Source organism: Rhamphochromis sp. 'chilingali', assembly GCF_963969265.1.
Source record: "Rhamphochromis sp. 'chilingali' genome assembly, chromosome: 4".
NCBI classification, from domain to species: Eukaryota; Metazoa; Chordata; class Actinopteri; order Cichliformes; family Cichlidae; genus Rhamphochromis; species Rhamphochromis sp. 'chilingali'.
The window spans coordinates 36,415,208-36,434,433 of NC_137948.1; the positions used below are offsets into that span (position 1 = coordinate 36,415,208).

Below are 19,226 nucleotides of genomic sequence, written 5' to 3' on the forward strand. Positions count from 1 at the left end.
AGGAAAGATCTAGCTAAATAGCAAACTGTAGACTGTAATGATATGAGGTGACTATAGTAACTTTTTTCCAACTTCTGCTCCAGTATTTATACTATTGTCATGTTAGTGGATGGGTCAAGTTCAGAAACCCTAGCAACAGCAGCTCATGGTGCTGAACCCATCATTAGCAGTTTAACCATCTAACTTCAACGTTTGCTGCTTAGTTCACACAAACTTTAAGATAATATGGTGCCACTTTAGTTTGGTAATGCTATAGGTGGTGCAGAAGGTGTCAGGTAGAGATGAGAAACGAAGGAGTCGAGAATGTGTTTGTTGTTGTTGTTTCTGCAGTGAAATAAGAGAGGGCCTTCGGGGCTTTGCTCAGTCATGCTGCTTGTGGTCGATAAATAGAGATTCTTTATATAAATAGAGGTTTTCCCAAAATGCCCTGATTATACTGAAAACCAAAACAAGACATAAATCATCATTATTTTAGGATTTGGTGCAGGAATTTGTGGCAGCAGTGACTTTGCACTTACTGTTACTTTGTCTACAAACACACTGAAGCCATCTTAGAGAATAGTAATTCATGTATTCTACTTTGGTTGATATTAATAATATTAATAATAATAATAATAATAATAATAATAATAATAATGATGGATTGCATTTATATAGCACTATTCCTGATAGAATAAGGCATATATTCTGACCAGAAAAGTATCAATATTCTAATAATTCAGAGAAATCAATGCTAATTCCTCTTCTGTATTTTCCCTCCTCTCCAATGAAGAGTTTGTGCTTCCGTATCCAGAAGATGATGGAGGTGTATAAGCCAGACTGGTGTGAAACCAGAGAGGAGTGGTCAGTCTACATGTTCTCCCCTCAGAATAAGTGAGTGCAACACAGATTTAGGTGCAAATTCAAATCTAATGACAGGGTTGTTTGCATGTGCTGCCAAACCAGAGTCGGTCACGCAGATCGAACGCTGTCCTGATGACGTGTTTTTTTCAGCTTTTTATATTTAAACTGAGAAAAGAAATCTTCCCGAATCAACTTCTTTAAATGACTGTAGAATTCAAAACATTCTGTATGTGGGCTTTGAAATGTACAACAAATGCAACCTTTTAGCGAGAGACATACAAAGAGACAAGCATGTCTCTTAATGTGCTAATACTTGTAATTGTTTGCTCTGGCAAAGTGGTTTTACCAAGGCTCTATGGAGACAAAGAGGGTGTGGGGAAAAAGGCTCATCAAGCAAGACCAATGGCCCTGAAAAATAAACGTCTGCGAATGTTTTCAGCTCTAGCTGGATAATGTAGAAGAACAACAAGATGCAGAGCCAGAGTGTTGTTTCCACAGAGAAAACTCCTGGTTTCACAAATAGCTTGTTAAAGTGATGTCACTGTGTTATTCTCCTCCTAAAGCATTTTTTTTCTGAAGACAGAGCGGTAGTCTGGGCTGTGTTTTCCGTCAGAATTCAATTCATTGCCGGTAGAAACTTCCCTGAAAGCAACATGAAAGAAAAATCACTCAGTCTTTCGTTCGCTCACTCACTCGATTCCCTGCGTGCTGATAGCTACTTAAGGGAAGCCGGGCCCCAGGGCTGTGTTTTGGCATCCTGGCAGGTGCCATCTGTCAAGCAAAGGCTGTGTGTATGTGTGTGAGGATGGCGTCAGACCGTATCGCCGGTAAAGTCTTGTTGCTTGGTTGTACATGTGTTTGGATGACTTTGCATATGTCCGTGTGGGAGCGTGTAAGCGTGTGTATGTGTGTGAGTGCACATGTTTTGTCAAGATCATTTGTGTTCACTCTAACAAGCAATAGAGGCAAACATACTGAAGGAGAAAGAAACCAACATTAAAAGTTGTGTCTCGGGTAGGGTAAGTGCTTACGCCAACACAGCCGCTGGTGATGATCAATATCGGGGGGACAGAGTTGCCAGATTTGAATCAATAGATAAAGAGACAGAGTTGCCAGGTCTTGAGGAAAAGCATTCAGATTAGCACATCGATCTCCTCGCCAAGAGAGCGAGTGCAGCAGTCGGTGTATTCAGTTCCCATCAGAGCCTGCAGATGACGTGAGATTGGGTGCGTGAGGGCTTCACTCTGGACCCGCATGTTTTCTTTACTGGTTCTATAGCTGACAGTTTGACCACCCGGCACCCTTCCTGTAACTTTTTTGGAGCAAACACACAAATGTGCAGTGCAAGTCCCCTGAATACTGGTCAGGCTATTTAAACAACTGCTAGTACTCAAGATACTGAAGATATAACAAGGGAAGAGTAAACAAGTGAACTAGTGCTAATAACTACTATAAAGTCTGGTAACTCCTGGTATTGTCCCCCAGATCATGAGGCCAAACATTTTTTTACGTTGTTCTTCATTCTAGTTTCATTCACGCTAATATATCTACATAAAAAATAACCTACACTGGTTAATAAGATCCGTAGTAGTTGGAAGGAACTTTGCAGCTTTTTATGAGGGTTAAGATGTTGACCAATGAAAAAAAACCCAGATGATTTCAATGTGATGAAATTGCGTTATGGATGAGTTCTCTTGCTAGATTTGCATCACATGAAATACTGCAAAAAGATAAAATTGTGTTTTCTTTCACTCATAAAATAATTTCCTTTGGGATTTCTTATATGTGACATATGTTAACAAAGGAACACAAACTATTGGAGAAAATCTGTTACCTTTTCCCGTTTACATATCTTTTATGTTCTGTCATGTCAATTTTGCTTTCCTTTTGTTAGGTTCAGACTGCTCTGCCAATCTGTTATTGCCCATAAACTCTTTGACTACGTGGTGCTGGCCTTCATATTCCTCAATTGCATCACAGTGGCTCTGGAGAGGCCAAAGATTCTTCAAGGTAGCCTGGTAAGAGGAATCGCTTTGAATTCATGGTGGATATTTCCAAATACTGCTACTCAACATGTACTAAACAGAGCAAGAAGCATGCTGTGTATGTGTGTGTCTGTAGATTTATATGTACACGTGGGTGTTTCATTTTAATGGAGAGCGATAGATCAACCAAAAATGCAGAAAAAGATACTTTACATAGAAATTCTAAAATGATTTGCATGTCATTGAGTGAAAGAAGTAAACAAAACATGACTTGTGCTTGGTGGAGAGACATTGTTAGCAAGCACAGCAGTAACACATTTCTTGTAGTTGGTCACCAGATTTGCACGCATCTCAGGATGGCCCACTCCTCTTTACAGAACTCTCTAAATTATTTAGGTTTTTGACCTTAACGTGCCGCTTCTTTATTGCTGGGGTGGTGTGTTTTAGGTCATGCTGGAAGACCTATCTACATTAATGTTGTGGCTGAGAGCAGCCAGTTCTCATCCAGGATTTTATGGCATTTGGACCCTCGGTGCAGTGAAGTCATTTTGTACCCTTATCAGAAAAACAGGCCCAAAGCATAATGATTCCTCCTCCGTGCTTCACCATAGGGATGTGTAACTTTATGTAGTGTGGGGCTTTTTATCATTTTTTGGTGATATTCTGTCTTTCTCCATTGAAATGAAACCGTCATAAAAATGAGAGACTGCTCGCTTACAAAGAGCAAATGAACGTACAAATAAAGCAGGGGAATTGTTACCATCCAGGTAAAAGTACCTTTCACTCCTTCGTTGACAACAAGCAGTTAAATATAGAAAAATCAGTATCAGAATCCCACTTACTTTAAGTTCTTACTGCATTCTGGCCTCAAGCCACTTCCTGTAATTAAGCAACACTGAATTATTGAACAGTGAGCCCTTTGCAAGGAAAGTGATCAAGTGAAATGAAAACTTTCGAATTAAAGCACAGCAACTCTTACTTGTTTGGCATTTCATTTTGATGGAATTTTAACAAAACCCTGACTAATGCGATCAGTGACAAACATTGATTCGCTTGTGTCCTTCTTAAAAGCCTCTCACTCAAGCCAAAGTCATCATTTCTGAAACGGCTTTTTCTGGCTTTAATCTGCCACCTCTGCTTGTCTCTCTTAATCATTCTCTTCTTTTCTAATAAATCAAACAGTTTCTCCTTGATTTTTTTGTGCCCCTTTTGTTACAGGAAAGACTGTTTCTTACCATTTCCAACTACATCTTTACTGCCATCTTCGTTGGGGAGATGACTCTCAAGGTAAAACCCCTTTTGCTCTTTTTTCTTGCTCTTTTATGCCTTCCTTACATATCTCGGTTTCCTTCTTTGACATCCTATCCAGTCTCTCCTCTTTTTTTCAGTCCATCTCTATTATTCTGCTTGTCTTTCCCTCTTCCTGAAATCTTCTCGTCTCCTTTCTCACCAAAATGATTCGTCTTTCATCTCATTTCCATGCTACTGTCCACGTTGTATTCTTTTTTAAAACATTTGTCTCATCCTGTGGATTCTTTCTTCTACTGTTGTCTTAAAAAATCAATCTTTACCTTCCTTTCCTACTTCTTTCTGCAACCTACGTATTAATCAGTTGCACATGCCCCATTAGCGATGCACATCCAGATAATGAAGTTAGTTAGAAGGCTATCACTCTTAAGCTATCCTTTAGCTGCTCCTGGCCTTCCAATCAACCAGTGCACATACGCATTATCTTTTTAATCCACTGATCTGCTGTCCAGAAGACATCATCCATTATTGAGGCCCATGTGTCTTCAGGCCTTTTCCACAATGGTAGAAATCCTGTAGTGATTTATTTATTACCAGGGATAATGAGGGCATGTGCAGCACAATGATGTGGAGATCATCTCATTGCTGTAGCAGCGCAGAGTTCACATGTGCACATTTATGCAGCTGCCCCAGATTGAGCTGCATTCGCTGTTATGTATCGTACATCTTCAAGTTTTTTTCTTTCTTTTTTTAACTTCCATTCCTTCATTCAAATCTCCGCTCTTCAGTTTCTTTATCTTCTGTGCGACATTCATTTGATTAATTTCAAATTCAGGGCCTTCCTTTGTAATTTAATTAGTTTAGCTTTATTTTTGTCTTTCCATGTGCTGCTTATTTGCACTCTCAAATGTGTTATGAGCTTGCTCATTTTCCTTTTCCAAACACTTTAAAATACTAATGAAGACAGCTGCTGTTCTGGCAGCATGTGAAATCTTCACGTTGCACATGTCGCCAGAACAGCCTGGCTGCACCTTGGAACACCATTTTTCCCAAACAGATCTTCCATCTTTTAGTGTTTTGATGATGGAGAGGTGAGTGTTGCCTCTCACGGAAAGCATATGTGTTTAACAGTGTTTACACTACAGAGCACAATGACTGAAAAATAAGAGTTATGTAGACAAGTCTGGCTTTATTTTGCATTTGGATTTTCTCTAATCCATTCAGGGTCAGATAGATAGCTAGCTAGCTAGCTAGATAGATATTGTAAGGTAGACCTACAATAATACATACAGAGAAAAAAACAACAATCATATGACCCTCTATGACCAAGCACTTTGACGACACTGGCAAGGAAAAACTTCCTTTTAACAGGAAGAAACCTCCGGCAGAACCAGGCTCAGGGAGGGGCGGGGCCATCTGCTGCGACCGGTTGGGGTGAGAGAAGGAAGACGGGATAAAAGACATGCTGTGGAAGAGAGACAGAGGTTAATAACAAGTATGATTCATTGCAGAGAGGTCTGTTAACGCAGCGGTCCCCAACCTTTTTTGCACCATGGACTGGTTTATTTTCAACAATATTTTCACTAACCGGCCTTTAAGGTGTGGCAGATAAATACAACAAAATAAGTACCTGTACCAAAAAAAAGAAGATTTATTCATAACACATGGGAAAAGACCCAGGGAAACCGAGTTAACGTTAAAAACGATAAAAAAATAACTCTAAAAAATGGGGAAAAAACCCGCAAAAACATAAATTTCACACACGAGCCTCAACTCTCCCGGTACCAAAGACTCACGGACCGGGATCGCTGTATTAACACATAGTGAGTGAGAAAGGTGACTGAAATACTCAGTACTCAGGTTTGACTGCTAGAGTTTGTCTTTTGCCCTTTGGATTGTCATAAATCAGGGAACTAGTCTCTGAAGATCACATAACATTATTGTTCAGCTGTATTTGTTGGAAGCAGCACGGTGGCACGGTGGTTAGCACTGTTGCCGCACAGCAAGGAGGTCCTGAGTTCAATTCCACCATCAGGCCGGGGTCTTTCTGTGTGGAGGTTGCATATTCTCCCCGTGTTTGCGTGGGTTCGGGTACTCCGGCTTCCTCCCACAGTCCAAAGACATGCAACTTGTGGGGATAGGTTAATTGGATAATCCAAATTGCCACTATGTGCGAGTGAATGTGTGTTGTCCCTGTGACAGACTGGCGACCTGTCCAGGGTGTACCTATACATACAGCTATGACAGCTGGGATAGGCTCCAGCGACCCTGAAAAAGGATAAGCGGAAGCGAATGAATGGATGTATTTGTTGGATACATAAGATTTATTTTAGATGTAGTTTGTATTCCTTGATGTATGTGTAGCAGTGTTTATTCTGTCTGAGCACATAGTTTACTTTAAGAAAATGAAAGTGAGAAGAACAACATAAACACTTTTCCACATTGTCTTGGCGGATGGCCATTCATAACAGCTATGAACTCCAGCGTCACCATATTGAGCAGACCTATGTTTTCTTATCTCAGCAGACAAACCTGCCCTTTACAGACTTATTTATTCAGTTGCATTCCCATAAAGTGTAAACGCTGTTTATTGTTTTGTCGCTCTGGTTACACTGTTTGTTCCTGCCAGCGTTGGATGGGTGACGTCTGACTGTTTTGGGGAAGGTCTTCACCTCTGTCTTCTTTCCTCTTTTGACAGTTTTTTTCTGTCTTTGCATTTCTGTTAATGCTTAGAGGGAAAAAAAAGATTTCCTGTAGTGCTGTGTGCTTTTTCTTTTTATAATTATTTGAGCAAAACGTCACATTAGACTGTCTTGTCCTTTTCTGTCTCACCCTCCCGTCATCTTTTCTCCGTTTCTCTTTCCCACCCCTCCTGTTGCTGTCTAATCTGTTGTTCCAGTCTGGTCAGTCTGATCTCTCTCAGTGGAGCTCTAATCAAGCAACCACACTAATTACAGTTTCTTTTTCTAAACACGCCCCATCACACACACGACCCGCTCTCATCTCCTCACACTCACACACTTGCGCACAGCCCATACATGAGTAGCAGCAATCAGTGTAAACACTGTTACCTGCACACGGCGAGCCTGACCTTGAACATCAGACTCTGATTAGAAACAGGGGGTACATCTGTTATCTTTCGCCCTCCCAGTTCCTCTCCCTATCTCGCACACACGCACACGCACACACACACACACACACACACACACACACACACACACACACACACACACACACACACAGAGGACTGTGTTTTCATTACTTCGGGAAGGATTTATGACACTGGCATCGTTTTTTTTAAAACCTTACCGTTAATATAAATTGTGCTTGCATAACTAATCCCTTCTTTAACCCTAAACCCAGTGTAAGAATCAGCTGTGATTCTGTAAACTACTATAGGACTGATTTATTTTTATGTATTCAATTTAAAGTCACTGTGTTTTTGTTTTGTTTTTCTCATTGCAACGATTCATATTTCTTACAATTTCCCCTTTTGATTGATTTTTCTTTTTTTTTCTTTTATTTCTTTTTTGCTTCTCCCAGCACGTCCAGCTCTGAACTGAACAGCATCAAGCTTTAAGCTGATGCTACACATTAGCAATTTTTTTTCTTTCAGAGCCGCTTCGTAACACTTTCTTAGCAGCTCACTAACAAAGGCTGAAAGAAACTCTGTCAAAACAGGCAGACTTCTTAGCTCTAAGTAGCATTACTCAGCAAGTTTTTCTGAGCTATATCCTGACATAAGACTCTCTATATGTCTCTATCTCGAATCTAGGCACAATGAAAGCCATTTACTAAAGTGCTCTCCAGCATCTTCACAGCATTTGCTTGTCAGAACTCCTTCCATTAGGACTCTTAAGTTGTTCTTCTTTTTGGTATTAGCAGACTAATGTTAGCGCCAAACATCCTTCAGTTTGAAAGGTGGACTGAGACGTGCACAGCCAGGAAAGATTAAAGGCAATTTCAGGTTCATTTCAACTTGCTATTTTTCCCATTAATGTAGCAATTATTGTGTTCTTGTGGGTCTTTGCACTCTACACCCCCATTACTGAAAATTCAGAGAAACGAGGAGTTGCCCAAAACAGCATGTGAGCGTTCTGTATCAGGGGACCTGAGTACTATTTCCCCCAAAAATGTTTTTTTTAATAAATAAATAAAGCTTCAGAAAAACTGGAAATAAGTCATTTAACTTGTTAATGTGTGCTGGCACATGACTTCAATTTGAAGGGAGATGGCTCTGGGGAACTCCTCATTGTTTCACGTACACTTGTAGAAAGCCTAAGAGAGCGCGAGAACAGAGCAGGCAGCAGTGTCTCTGTCAAACACTCAGGGAGGAGCTGGTTTGTAGTGTGGGAAGGCTAAAGTGGGAAATAGTGTACTAAAACTATGCTCAGCTTATCATTATGGTTAAAGTATTGTGTTAAAGTATTTTGTGTTTTTACTGAGGCGCAAATCCATGACAGGCTAATACAGCTGTTAGATCCCAGTAACCCCAGTACTGAAACTCCAGACCGGCTCTGTTTAAAGGGTTTCTGATTCTGTGAGTGTCAGCACAGAAAATGTGCACTGGGGGCTTCATGACCTGGGTTTCTGTGTGTGAGCAGCTCCTGTAGGTGTAATCAGAGCTTCCTTTTTAAACAATCCATTTAAAAAACGCTGTAGCAACAATTACAGCGTTTTCAGCTAAATTTCAATTGGAATTTGAGTGTAAATAAGAAATGAATTTACTGTAAAGCTGTGAGCTGGATAACAGCTGTGAGAGGAGACAAGTATGCTTTGACAATAGACCTACTATCATTTTTATTATCGTATTTAATCTGCTTAATGGCAGGTCCACAGCACTCCAGTAGTCCCACGGGGGCCTCCGTGTTGCTGGCTGCTATTAATACTATAACAGTTGATTTGTAATTCTCAAAGCATTAACATAGACCGAGCACAGAGGACATGACCAACTTGTTGCTGTACATATCTCATCTGTGTTAATCCCCAAAATATATACTCACAGTCATGATTTACACCACGTTAGCTGAAGGACAGGCTTCCCATATTTTTATTTAGTGTGTTTCTTGTTTTGTTTCTGTCATTTGAGTTTTTGTAATGGTGAATTTTAAAGGTGCCAATTAGGGCTCTGGTTTCACTCAGTGGTTAAGCAGGCGACCACATGCCACAAGCCAAGTCCAGCAGCCCAGGTCTTATAAAAGTGAGAAAAAGCCCTAAAAATAAACTAAAAAGAGATGAAGCTGCATGTAATGTACTGATGTGACGCTCCAGCCAAAACAGAATAGAATAATCCTTGAATTGTCCCACAAGGGGAAATTTGGGTGTAACAGCAGCAAGAAAGACACATATACAAACAAACAGGACACAAGACACAAAGACACAGAACAGAAACATACACAATTTTTACATATTGTGTATGTAAAAGTAACAAGTAATAATAACAAGTAATAAGTAATAATAATATCCATCCATCCATCCATTCGCTTCCGCTTATCCTTTTCAGGGTCGCGGGGGGCGCTGGAGCCTATCCCAGCTGACATAGGGCGAAAGGCGGGGTACACCCTGGACAGGTCGCCAGTCTGTCGCAGGGCTAACACACAGGGACAGACAACCATTCACACTCACATTCACTCGCACATTCACACCTAGTGACAATTTAGATTAATCCATTAACCTATCCCCACAAGCTGCATGTCTTTGGACGGTGGGAGGAAGCTGGAGTACCCGGAGAGAACCCACGCAAACACGGGGAGAACATGCAAACTCCACACAGAAAGACCCCGGCCTGATGGAGGAATTGAACTCAGGACCTTCTTGCTGTGCGGCAACAGTGCTAACCACCGTGCCACCGTGCTGCCCCGTAATAATAATAATAACAAGTAATAATAAAAGGATTCTTGTTGGACACAGCTATGATAGGCTGGTGGTGTAAAACTGTCAAACTACCTTTTTTTTTTGTCCTGAGTGACACTAAGTTTCTTCTTCTTTTTTAAACGTATTTATTTATTTATTTTGAGGCAGAAAATGATGCCACCACAAAAATGCCAGAAATTTAAACTCCTGGTGAAGCCACTTGAGCCTGGCTTTAAAAGTGACCCATTCCTCACAGCTAATAGTGGCAAAAACAGCACCGACTGACCAGAAAAAATGTTTGTAAGCGTCGATAACTTGATGTGGTGTGGACACATAATGACAGCTGAGATAAGCAGCTGGAGTTGTTTGTCCTACAGTGATCATTGTAGTAAAATAGTAAAATAAATGCTCTGCCTGAAAGACTTTACTTGATACAGAATATAATGTAAAAGCGTTCCAGAATCTGGCAATAGTTATATTTTCTGCGTCTCGCAAGTTTTGCTGTGAAATGACAGCAACACCGAAGTTGCTCCATCCCATGAAAGCATTTGACAGGTGTCAAATGATGTGGCTTACACCCATCTGCCACGCAACTTTTCTTTGAAAGTCAACTCTTCTCCCCCAAACTTTCCAAATGTCTTTTTGAGCCACTTCAGGGGCTTTTCACTTGCCCTTATGTCTGTCTTTCATTCCACCAGCTGGTAGTTTTCCCACAGTTTATACAAGATTCTTGATCTTCCCCACCCACCTCACTCGTTTCCTTTCTTTGTAGTTCAGGAGTTTTCCTACGACTGTGAGTTCCCATCTCGCTGTAACTAGAAGTTGATAGAACAATCAACCAGAAAAAACAACTGCATGACGTTCATACCTCGATTTCGACGAACATCTCTTCTTTATGTTTGGGCTTCTGTGTCCGGGCAGTTAGTAAAGCCGAAATGTGGAAGTGCCTGACATAAGAAGATTTGGCCAGACTGCTGAAGTAGCACATTGCACTGTCAGCAGTGCAGACTACTCTACATCTAAATGAAATTGTAAACTATTTTCCTCGAGTTTTATTCATAGACTTTTGCTCCAGTCACAGTGGTCAGCAAGATTCGGTGTCAACATGAAAGCTGATTAACGGCACAAACAAATAGGGTTTTCTTTTCATTATGGAATCTTTATTCTACTCCCACTTTGAAGTATGCTCATGATTTCTGCCTGGTCTTCTTTTAATAACTGCCTTTTATTTCTTTCCTTGTGTCCCTTCTAACCACAGTTTCGCTTACAAACCAACTGTTTTATTTTTTTAAGTCTCTTCTCCTGTCCAATATGAAATGAAATACCTGTTTGAGAAGCTAAGTAAGCAATTTGAATATCAAAGAGTGTGTGTGCCTGTGTACATCTGCTCACATCTGCATTTCCTCATCATTTCTCCCTTCATCTCCCCAGGTGGTGTCTATGGGTCTGTATTTGGGGGAAACTGCCTATCTGAGAAGCAGCTGGAACATTCTAGATGGTTTCTTGGTCTTCGTGTCTCTGATTGACATCGTAGTGTCCATGGCGGGTGGGGCTAAGATCCTCGGGGTTCTCCGTGTGCTCAGGTTGCTCAGGACACTCCGTCCTCTCAGGTTTGAAGGACTTTCAGTTATTTTTTCACATTTCCCCACTGCATGCCCCATCAGGATGGTTTCTAAAAAGGAAAAGGACAGTTTAGGAAAATATTTGCAATCTGAAGATCAATAATACTCACTTAGCTTAGTTAGCTTAGCATTAGGTAGCTTTACCTGAAACATTAAACCTGATCAACATTGTTCATAAAAAGGGACTGTATCTAGGAACGGTTGTGAGACCATTTCCAAACAATTTGGAATCATTTCCATCACCCAGTCACACAAGCACTTTTGCATCATTTTACTGCAAGAACGATTCACCAGGAGGAAGCAGTGTGAGAAACTGCAAAAAAACAAGAGCTACATCTCAGACTCAGGACTGAGAAATGCTTTAAAAAGAGTGGGACAAAATTCCTAATTAGTGATCTGAGAAACTGATAAAATAAGAGGTACAACACAAATGCTGCAGCAAGGGGGACTCAGGGCGACAGGTCCGAGGGGAGATATCATCACCCCCATCTGAGATTGGTTATCAAGTCCCAGTTGTTCCAAGGGTGGTGGAGAATGACCGAGCTAAGATCCTCTGGGACTTCCAGATACAGATGGACAAATTGGTGATGGCTAACCAGACATAGTAGTGCTGCACAAAAGAAGAACATGGTCGTAGTGATAGACGTAGCGATACTGAATGACAACAACATCAGGAAGAAGGAACACAAGAAGCTGGAGAAGAACGAAGGGCCCAGAGAAGAGCTGGAGAAGATGTGGAAGGTAAAGGTAACAGTGACCCCCAAGCTGGACGAGTGGCTCCAACAGATCCCAGGAACAACATCCGAGTTCTCCGTCCAGAAGAGCGCAGTCCTAGGAATGAATGAATGAATATGTATATATATATATATGTATATATATATATATATATATATATATATATATATTAATTAGGGGTGCGACGATACACAAAATTCACGGTTCGGTTCGATACTTTGGTGTCACGGTTCGATATTTTTTCGATACAAAAAAAATGTTCATGCCTTTTTAATTTGTCATTTATTAAAATTATAAATATATATTTTAACTCAAAAATACAGTTTTTAAATTTAACCCTAACCCTTGTGCGTGTTTTTTATTTTGACAGCGAATGCGCACCTGCGGACCACTTATGTGCAGCCCTGGTTATTTAGCTCGTCATATTGCAGCCACAGAAATTCTTTTGTCCATGAAACCATAAAGCTGCACTTTCTTTTTGCCTTATAGTCTGATTTGTCATAACTTCTCCGTTTTGTGGTAAGCTTTTCTTTGGCTGTCACTTCTTCACCCTGACCTGTCTTATTTGGCTCAGCAGAACTAAAATATATATCTGTCTGTGAAGGTTCTCAGTCATCCAGGTCATCGTAGTCAAATATATATCCTGCTGCTTTTACACACGCACTCACATAAGCTCAGCGATTCTCTGCGTGATCAACCTCTCACATGTTTAAGCTTGCTGCGGGAGATTTCACTTGTCATGTTTGCATAGTAAGCTAACGATTAATAAGACGATGTCAGAGGAATTGGTGCACAAATTATCATCACTCACAGATCAGTGCTGTCGCTCTCTATACACAGTTCGCGGGATTGCAAAGTGAAAGCAAAAAAACAAGCGCAAATTCAAACGCGATTTCAATATGTCACATATTGACAGTGGCTCACCGATGCCAATGACATAATTACCCAGCTACATTTCTGAAAGAATGCAAAAGCATTGACATATATTTTTCCTTCCTACAATAGCCCAACGGGCAGGGAAGAGATAGATTTTGGTAAACCGACTGAAAAAATCGCTAGCCCCGGGACGTCGGGCTAGCGATATTGCGAGCCCTGTATCTGATTGAGGAATCACTCATCTTTGTAAAAGAGAGTTTATTACAGAGAAATGTCTCTTTCCAAAATAAAAGCTATACTATCCGCCTCTTCTGGGCTATATTCTCAGCAGCATAAGGAGAATCCTGTGCTAACAGCTGTCTAAATGACTCGGCTAAAGTTAGTAGCATGCTTGCTTGTTTTTTGTCTGCTTCCACTTGTCTTTGCACTAGGATGATGTCGGGGTAAATGTGCAGTCATATTCGTTGTGTTCCCACTAGTGCTTTCAGGTTAATCTCGTTGAAATGACCTTAACGCCACAACACGGCAAATCTCCGTTAACGAGCTACCGCCGATCGCCCCGTGCATGGGGCTAGACGGCCAACACGTTAACGAGCTAACTGCGCTAACACACTAGTTCCCACCCATGTAATTGAGCATTGCGTGGCACATCCAACATACTGTTTTACTTTAGTCCATGACTCGCTTACCTTCAGGGTCATATGTCACATGAAAACCAAAATAATTCCAAACGCCAGATCTGAATGAGAGTGGGGGAGGTCCATGTTAAAAGGTGAGCTTAACTTCTGTCTCGCTAGCTTGCCCTGCGCTCTTCCTTCTGACGATGCTGTCTGTGTTGAGCGCTCAGTGAATCTGCGTTCGACTACTCCGCCTAGGCTGCACTGTCGAGCCTAGGCGGAGTAGTCGAACGCAGATTCACTGAGCGCTCAACACAGACAGCATCGTCAGAAGGAAAGTTGATAAAATAAATTACAAATTTTGTATTGTTCGATACATATGCGTACCGAACTGAAAGCACTGTATCGAACGGTTCAATATCGATACGAATATCGTTGCACCCCTAATATATATATATATATATATATATATATATATATATATATATATATATATATATATACATACATACATACATACACGTTAACGCACCTGGAGTGCAGAATGACTCAAAATCCCAGAAATGTTCCTGTAAACGAGCGCACATTGCAAAGCATGTGTGCTGAATAGGTAATTGGGGGGGGGGCTGTAGCTCAGGTGGTAGAGCAGATCAGCTACTAACAGTTAGACTAAAAAGTTTAGAAAAGTACTTGTGTGATTGGGTGAATGAATTAGTTGTATAAAGCACTTTGAGTGCTCAGAGTAGAAAAGCGCTATATAAGAATTGCGATTAATTACAGAAAATTGAAAGATTTTAGTTAATTTTTTTAATCTATTGACAGCACTAATATATATGAGAGAGAGAGAGAGAAGATTTGGCATGAATTCAGTTCCTTCTGAACTTGCTCATATTTGCGAACCATAAAACAGTTAATGTATCAGCCGTAGCACTCTGGACAACACAGGTGCAGTCATTCTCACACAGGACAGTGGATTAATGAAACGGCCTCCCCCTATCAGCAGTAAAGTGTTCTACTGTTCTACTGAAATAAAGTGTCTCTCTCTGACTGCTCTCCACACCTCCGCGCAGATTCATATATTAGGAAGGATGATAAATAAAAGTGAAGTCAAGTGTTTTATAAATGGATCTGTAATTCTGAACATGGAAAAGTGGTGACCCCCCACCCCACCCTCCAGCTGCACAGTGCAGGAATCAACTTCAGCAGCTGATGTTTGCTAGAATGTCAGATTAATGGCAGCATCTCAGTGAAACTGTTGGATAGCTTCATGGATAACCAGATAAACAGACTAAGACGTTAATGGCTTCTCCATAATTATCCCCGGATCCTGAAAACCGAAATTATCTCCTTGGGAGAAATGATCTTGAGAAATCAGACGTTTATTCTTATTTTAATTTTCTTTTGTCAGCTGGCGAGTTAAATTAATCTGTTTTCTTGAGATAACAAAATAGATTATTGGCAGTTTTTGGGATGCCAGCATAAAGAAAAGTGACTGAAATGACCGCAGTGTTTTAGACAAAAGCTCTGCAGTCACGTTGTTCTTTTTCTTTTTACTTTCGCTTCTAAAAGATGCTGTGTGTCGTTTTTTTTCTTCCTTCTTTCTTCATCTTTCCATCCCTCTCCACCTGTTTGTCCTACAGGGTGATCAGCAGAGCTCCAGGACTGAAGCTGGTGGTCGAGACCCTAATCACGTCCCTCAAGCCCATCGGCAACATTGTCCTCATCTGCTGTGCCTTTTTCATCATCTTTGGCATCCTTGGTGTTCAGGTAAACATATTCGTGTCCAAGTCCAAGTTGCCCTCCACCTAACATCTTCTGCCTTGCTATTTTTTTTTAAATCAGTAAGGGAATATCATCACAAAATCTAGTTTATCTTTTTAACTCTACAAGCAAGTTTGCAAGTATGGAAAATGTACAGCTGGCTCCTTTATATTTTCATATTTTCTTTTGCACCTGGTTGTCAATCCCACCCTGCTATTGCACACTTCATTTCATGTCATTCTCTCTGCATCTGCTGTTATGCATTCTTTTACCCACATCCCTCTTTGATGTTCAGTGTGAGTGAGAGTTAAAAACGTCTTTTCTCGGGAGGAAAACCACACTGTTGATATCAAGCGCTCGTGGAGTCTTCAATAAAGCTCCATGTATGCACTAGTTACAAACACTAATTGTGAAATTACTTCAAAAACCGAGTGAAAGAAGTGGCTATGCAGAGAAGGTTTTTTTTTCACTGCTCTGTCGTGATTTATCTTCATGTGCCTCTGCCTGTGTCTGTTTTCCTTCAAAGCTTTTCAAAGGAAAGTTCTACTACTGTGTGGGTCTCGATGTGAAGAATATCACCAATAAATCTGACTGCCTGGCTGCCAACTATCGATGGGTTCACCACAAATACAACTTTGACAACCTTGGACAGGTACGAGATAGAATACAGTGTATGCTTGGCATCCTGGCAGGGCTGTTTCCCACATATTACCCTAGAAGTACACACAAACTACACCGCACACAGAGACACTGTACTATGCTGTCGATCCTTTAAATGGTCTTAAAGCTGGAGAAAAAGCGACAGTTTGATTCATGAATGCGAAAAAAGAAATGTAAAGTGCCTTTTGCCCACAATAGAAGAGATGGTTTTCAGTTAGCTACAACATCCCATCGTACAACAAAAAGAGGTGGAGAATAACAGAGGAAGGACTCACACGGCTGACAATGCTAATTAATGTTTTTAATATTGTACCACTGATGTCTATTACATAATAGCAGTTCATGTTTGTTGCTCTGAGCACTAGGCGATTAAAGTACTTTGCTTCATGTCTGTGGTTTGATCTACTAACATCTTTTCTTTGTCTTTTTTTTTTTTTAATAAATGCCAGCTGTTAGATTTAGCCCATTATACTATTAGCGTTTTGTTTGGATGGGTCTAAATCAGGGGTCTCCAACTCCAGTCCTCGAGAGCTACGGTCCTGCAGCTTTGAGATGCATCCCCAGTCCAACACAGTGAATCAAATGATTGAATCATGAATGCGATGAAGTTTGGCAAAGGCCTGGTAACAAGCCATTCATTTGATTCAGGTGCATTGGATCAAGGATACATCTAAAAGCTGCAGGACAGTAGCTCTCGAGGACTGGAGTTGGAGACCCCTGCTTTGTTTATTCATGCTGTTGCTTGTGTCCCTTTCAGGCTCTTATGTCCCTGTTTGTGCTGGCATCAAAAGATGGCTGGGTCAACATCATGTACCATGGACTAGATGCAGTGGGAATTGACCAGCAGGTAATAAATAATATTACCGTAAATACCTATGCTCATGCTTGTGGTTATAGTAAAAAGAAAGTCTACACTCTTCTCACACCTAATGATGATCAGTTAGATGTGTTTGATTTGCAGCATCTTGCTGCTACTTATCGTCTTAATTCCTGTGGAAGCAGAAAAGCTGTGCTTGTTTCAGCATTTTGAAATACTTTTACAGTGGGGCAAAAAAGTATTTAGTCAGCCACCGATTGTGCAAGTTCCCCCACTTAAAATGATGACAGAGGTCAGTAATTTGCACCAGAGGTACACTTCAACTGTGAGAGACAGAATGTGAAAAAAAAATCCATGAATTCACATGGTAGGATTTGTAAAGAATTTATTCGTAAATTAGGGTGGAAAATAAGTATTTGGTCACCTCAAACATGGAAAATCTCTGGCTCTCACAGACCTGTAACGTCTTCTGTAAGAAGCTTTTCTGTCCCCCACTCGTTACCTGTATGAATGGCACCTGTTTGAACTCATCATCTGTATAAAAGACACCTGTCCACAGCCTCAAACAGTCAGACTCCAAACTCCGCCATGGCCAAGACCAAAGAGCTTTCGAAGGACACCAGGAAAAGTATTGTAGACCTGCACCAGACTGGGAAGAGTGAATCTACAATAGGCAAGCAGCTTGGTGTGAAAAAAATCAACTGTGGGAGCAATCATCAGAAAATGGAAGACATACAAGACCACTGATAATCTCCCTCGATCTGGGGCTCCACGCAAGATCTCATCCCGTGGGGTCAAAATGATCATGAGAACGGTGAGCAAAGATCCCAGAACCACACGGGGGGACCTGGTGAATGACCTGCAGAGAGCTGGGACCAAAGTAACAAAGGTCACCATCAGTAACACACTACAACGGCAGGGAATCAAATCCCGCAGTGCCAGACGTGTTCCGCTGCTGAAGCCAGTGCATGTCCAGGCCCGTCTGAAGTTTGCCAGAGAGCACATGGATGATACAGCAGAGGATTGGGAGAATGTCATGTGGTCAGATGAAACCAAAGTAGAACTTTTTGGTATAAACTCAACTCGTCGTGTTTGGAGGAAGAAGAATACTGAGTTGCATCCCAAGAACACCATACCTACTGTGAAGCATGGGGGTGGAAACATCATGCTATGGGGCTGTTTTTCTGCCAAGGGGACAGGACGACTGATCCGTGTTAAGGACAGAATGAATGGGGCCATGTATCGTGAGATTTTGAGCCAAAACCTCCTTCCATCAGTGAGAACTTTGAAGATGAAACGAGGCTGGGTCTTCCAACATGACAATGATCCAAAACACACCGCCCGGGCAACAAAGGAGTGGCTCCGTAAGAAGCATTTGAAAGTCCTGGAGTGGCCTAGCCAGTCTCCAGACCTCAACCCCATAGAAAATCTGTGGCGGGAGTTGAAAGTCCGTGTTGCTCGGCGACAGCCCCAAAACATCACTGCTCTCGAGAAGATCTGCATGGAGGAATGGGCCAAAATACCAGCTACTGTGTGTGCAAACCTGGTAAAGACCTATAGTAAACGTTTGACCTCTGTTATTGCCAACAAAGGTTATGTTACAAAGTATTGAGTTGTATTTTTGTTATTGACCAAATACTTATTTTCCACCCTGATTTACGAATAAATTCTTTACAAATCCTACCATGTGGATTCATGGATTTTTTTTTCACATTCTGTCTCTCACAGTTGAAGTGTACCTGTGGTGCAAATTACTGACCTCTGTCATCATTTTAGGTGGGGGAACTTGCACAATCGGTGGCTGACTAAATACTTTTTTGCCCCACTGTATTTCACTTGTATTGACATACATATGGTATAATATATCAGGTTTTGCAGTTCACCTGACATTGTATTTACCTAATGCGAATGATCACATTCATTGTTTTATATCCAGATACTTAAAAGCTTTTTCTGTCTATCTATCTGTCTGTCTGTCAGTCATTCAGTCAGTCAGGTTCACTGTTCAGTGGTAGTAAACTAAGCAGAGTGGCCCACATGCCTGCCTAAATCTCCATCTACATACTCAAACCTCTTTGAGGGAATCCCACATTTCTTTAACAGATGGGATATAAAATTCCTCCTTCTGGTCTTCTGAATATTCAACCCAGTTGGATGTTCCCAGATCTCCTCCACAGGGACGTGTCTTAGTGTCGTCTGTTCATATCAT

General features: G+C 41.1%; 1 protein-coding gene across 1 annotated transcript in view; it reads left to right on the forward strand.

Moving 5' to 3' along the window:
- LOC308396365 (voltage-dependent T-type calcium channel subunit alpha-1I-like) overlaps positions 1 to 19,226 on the forward strand; it is a 168,836-nt gene that overhangs the window by 99,709 nt on the left and 49,901 nt on the right. Inside the window, exons 17-23 of the mRNA XM_080881602.1 lie at positions 773 to 873; positions 2,738 to 2,861; positions 4,047 to 4,115; positions 11,361 to 11,539; positions 15,420 to 15,546; positions 16,067 to 16,192; positions 16,958 to 17,047. Coding sequence (XP_080737728.1) covers positions 773 to 873; positions 2,738 to 2,861; positions 4,047 to 4,115; positions 11,361 to 11,539; positions 15,420 to 15,546; positions 16,067 to 16,192; positions 16,958 to 17,047 — 816 coding nt within the window. The remainder of the gene's footprint in view (positions 1 to 772; positions 874 to 2,737; positions 2,862 to 4,046; positions 4,116 to 11,360; positions 11,540 to 15,419; positions 15,547 to 16,066; positions 16,193 to 16,957; positions 17,048 to 19,226) is intronic.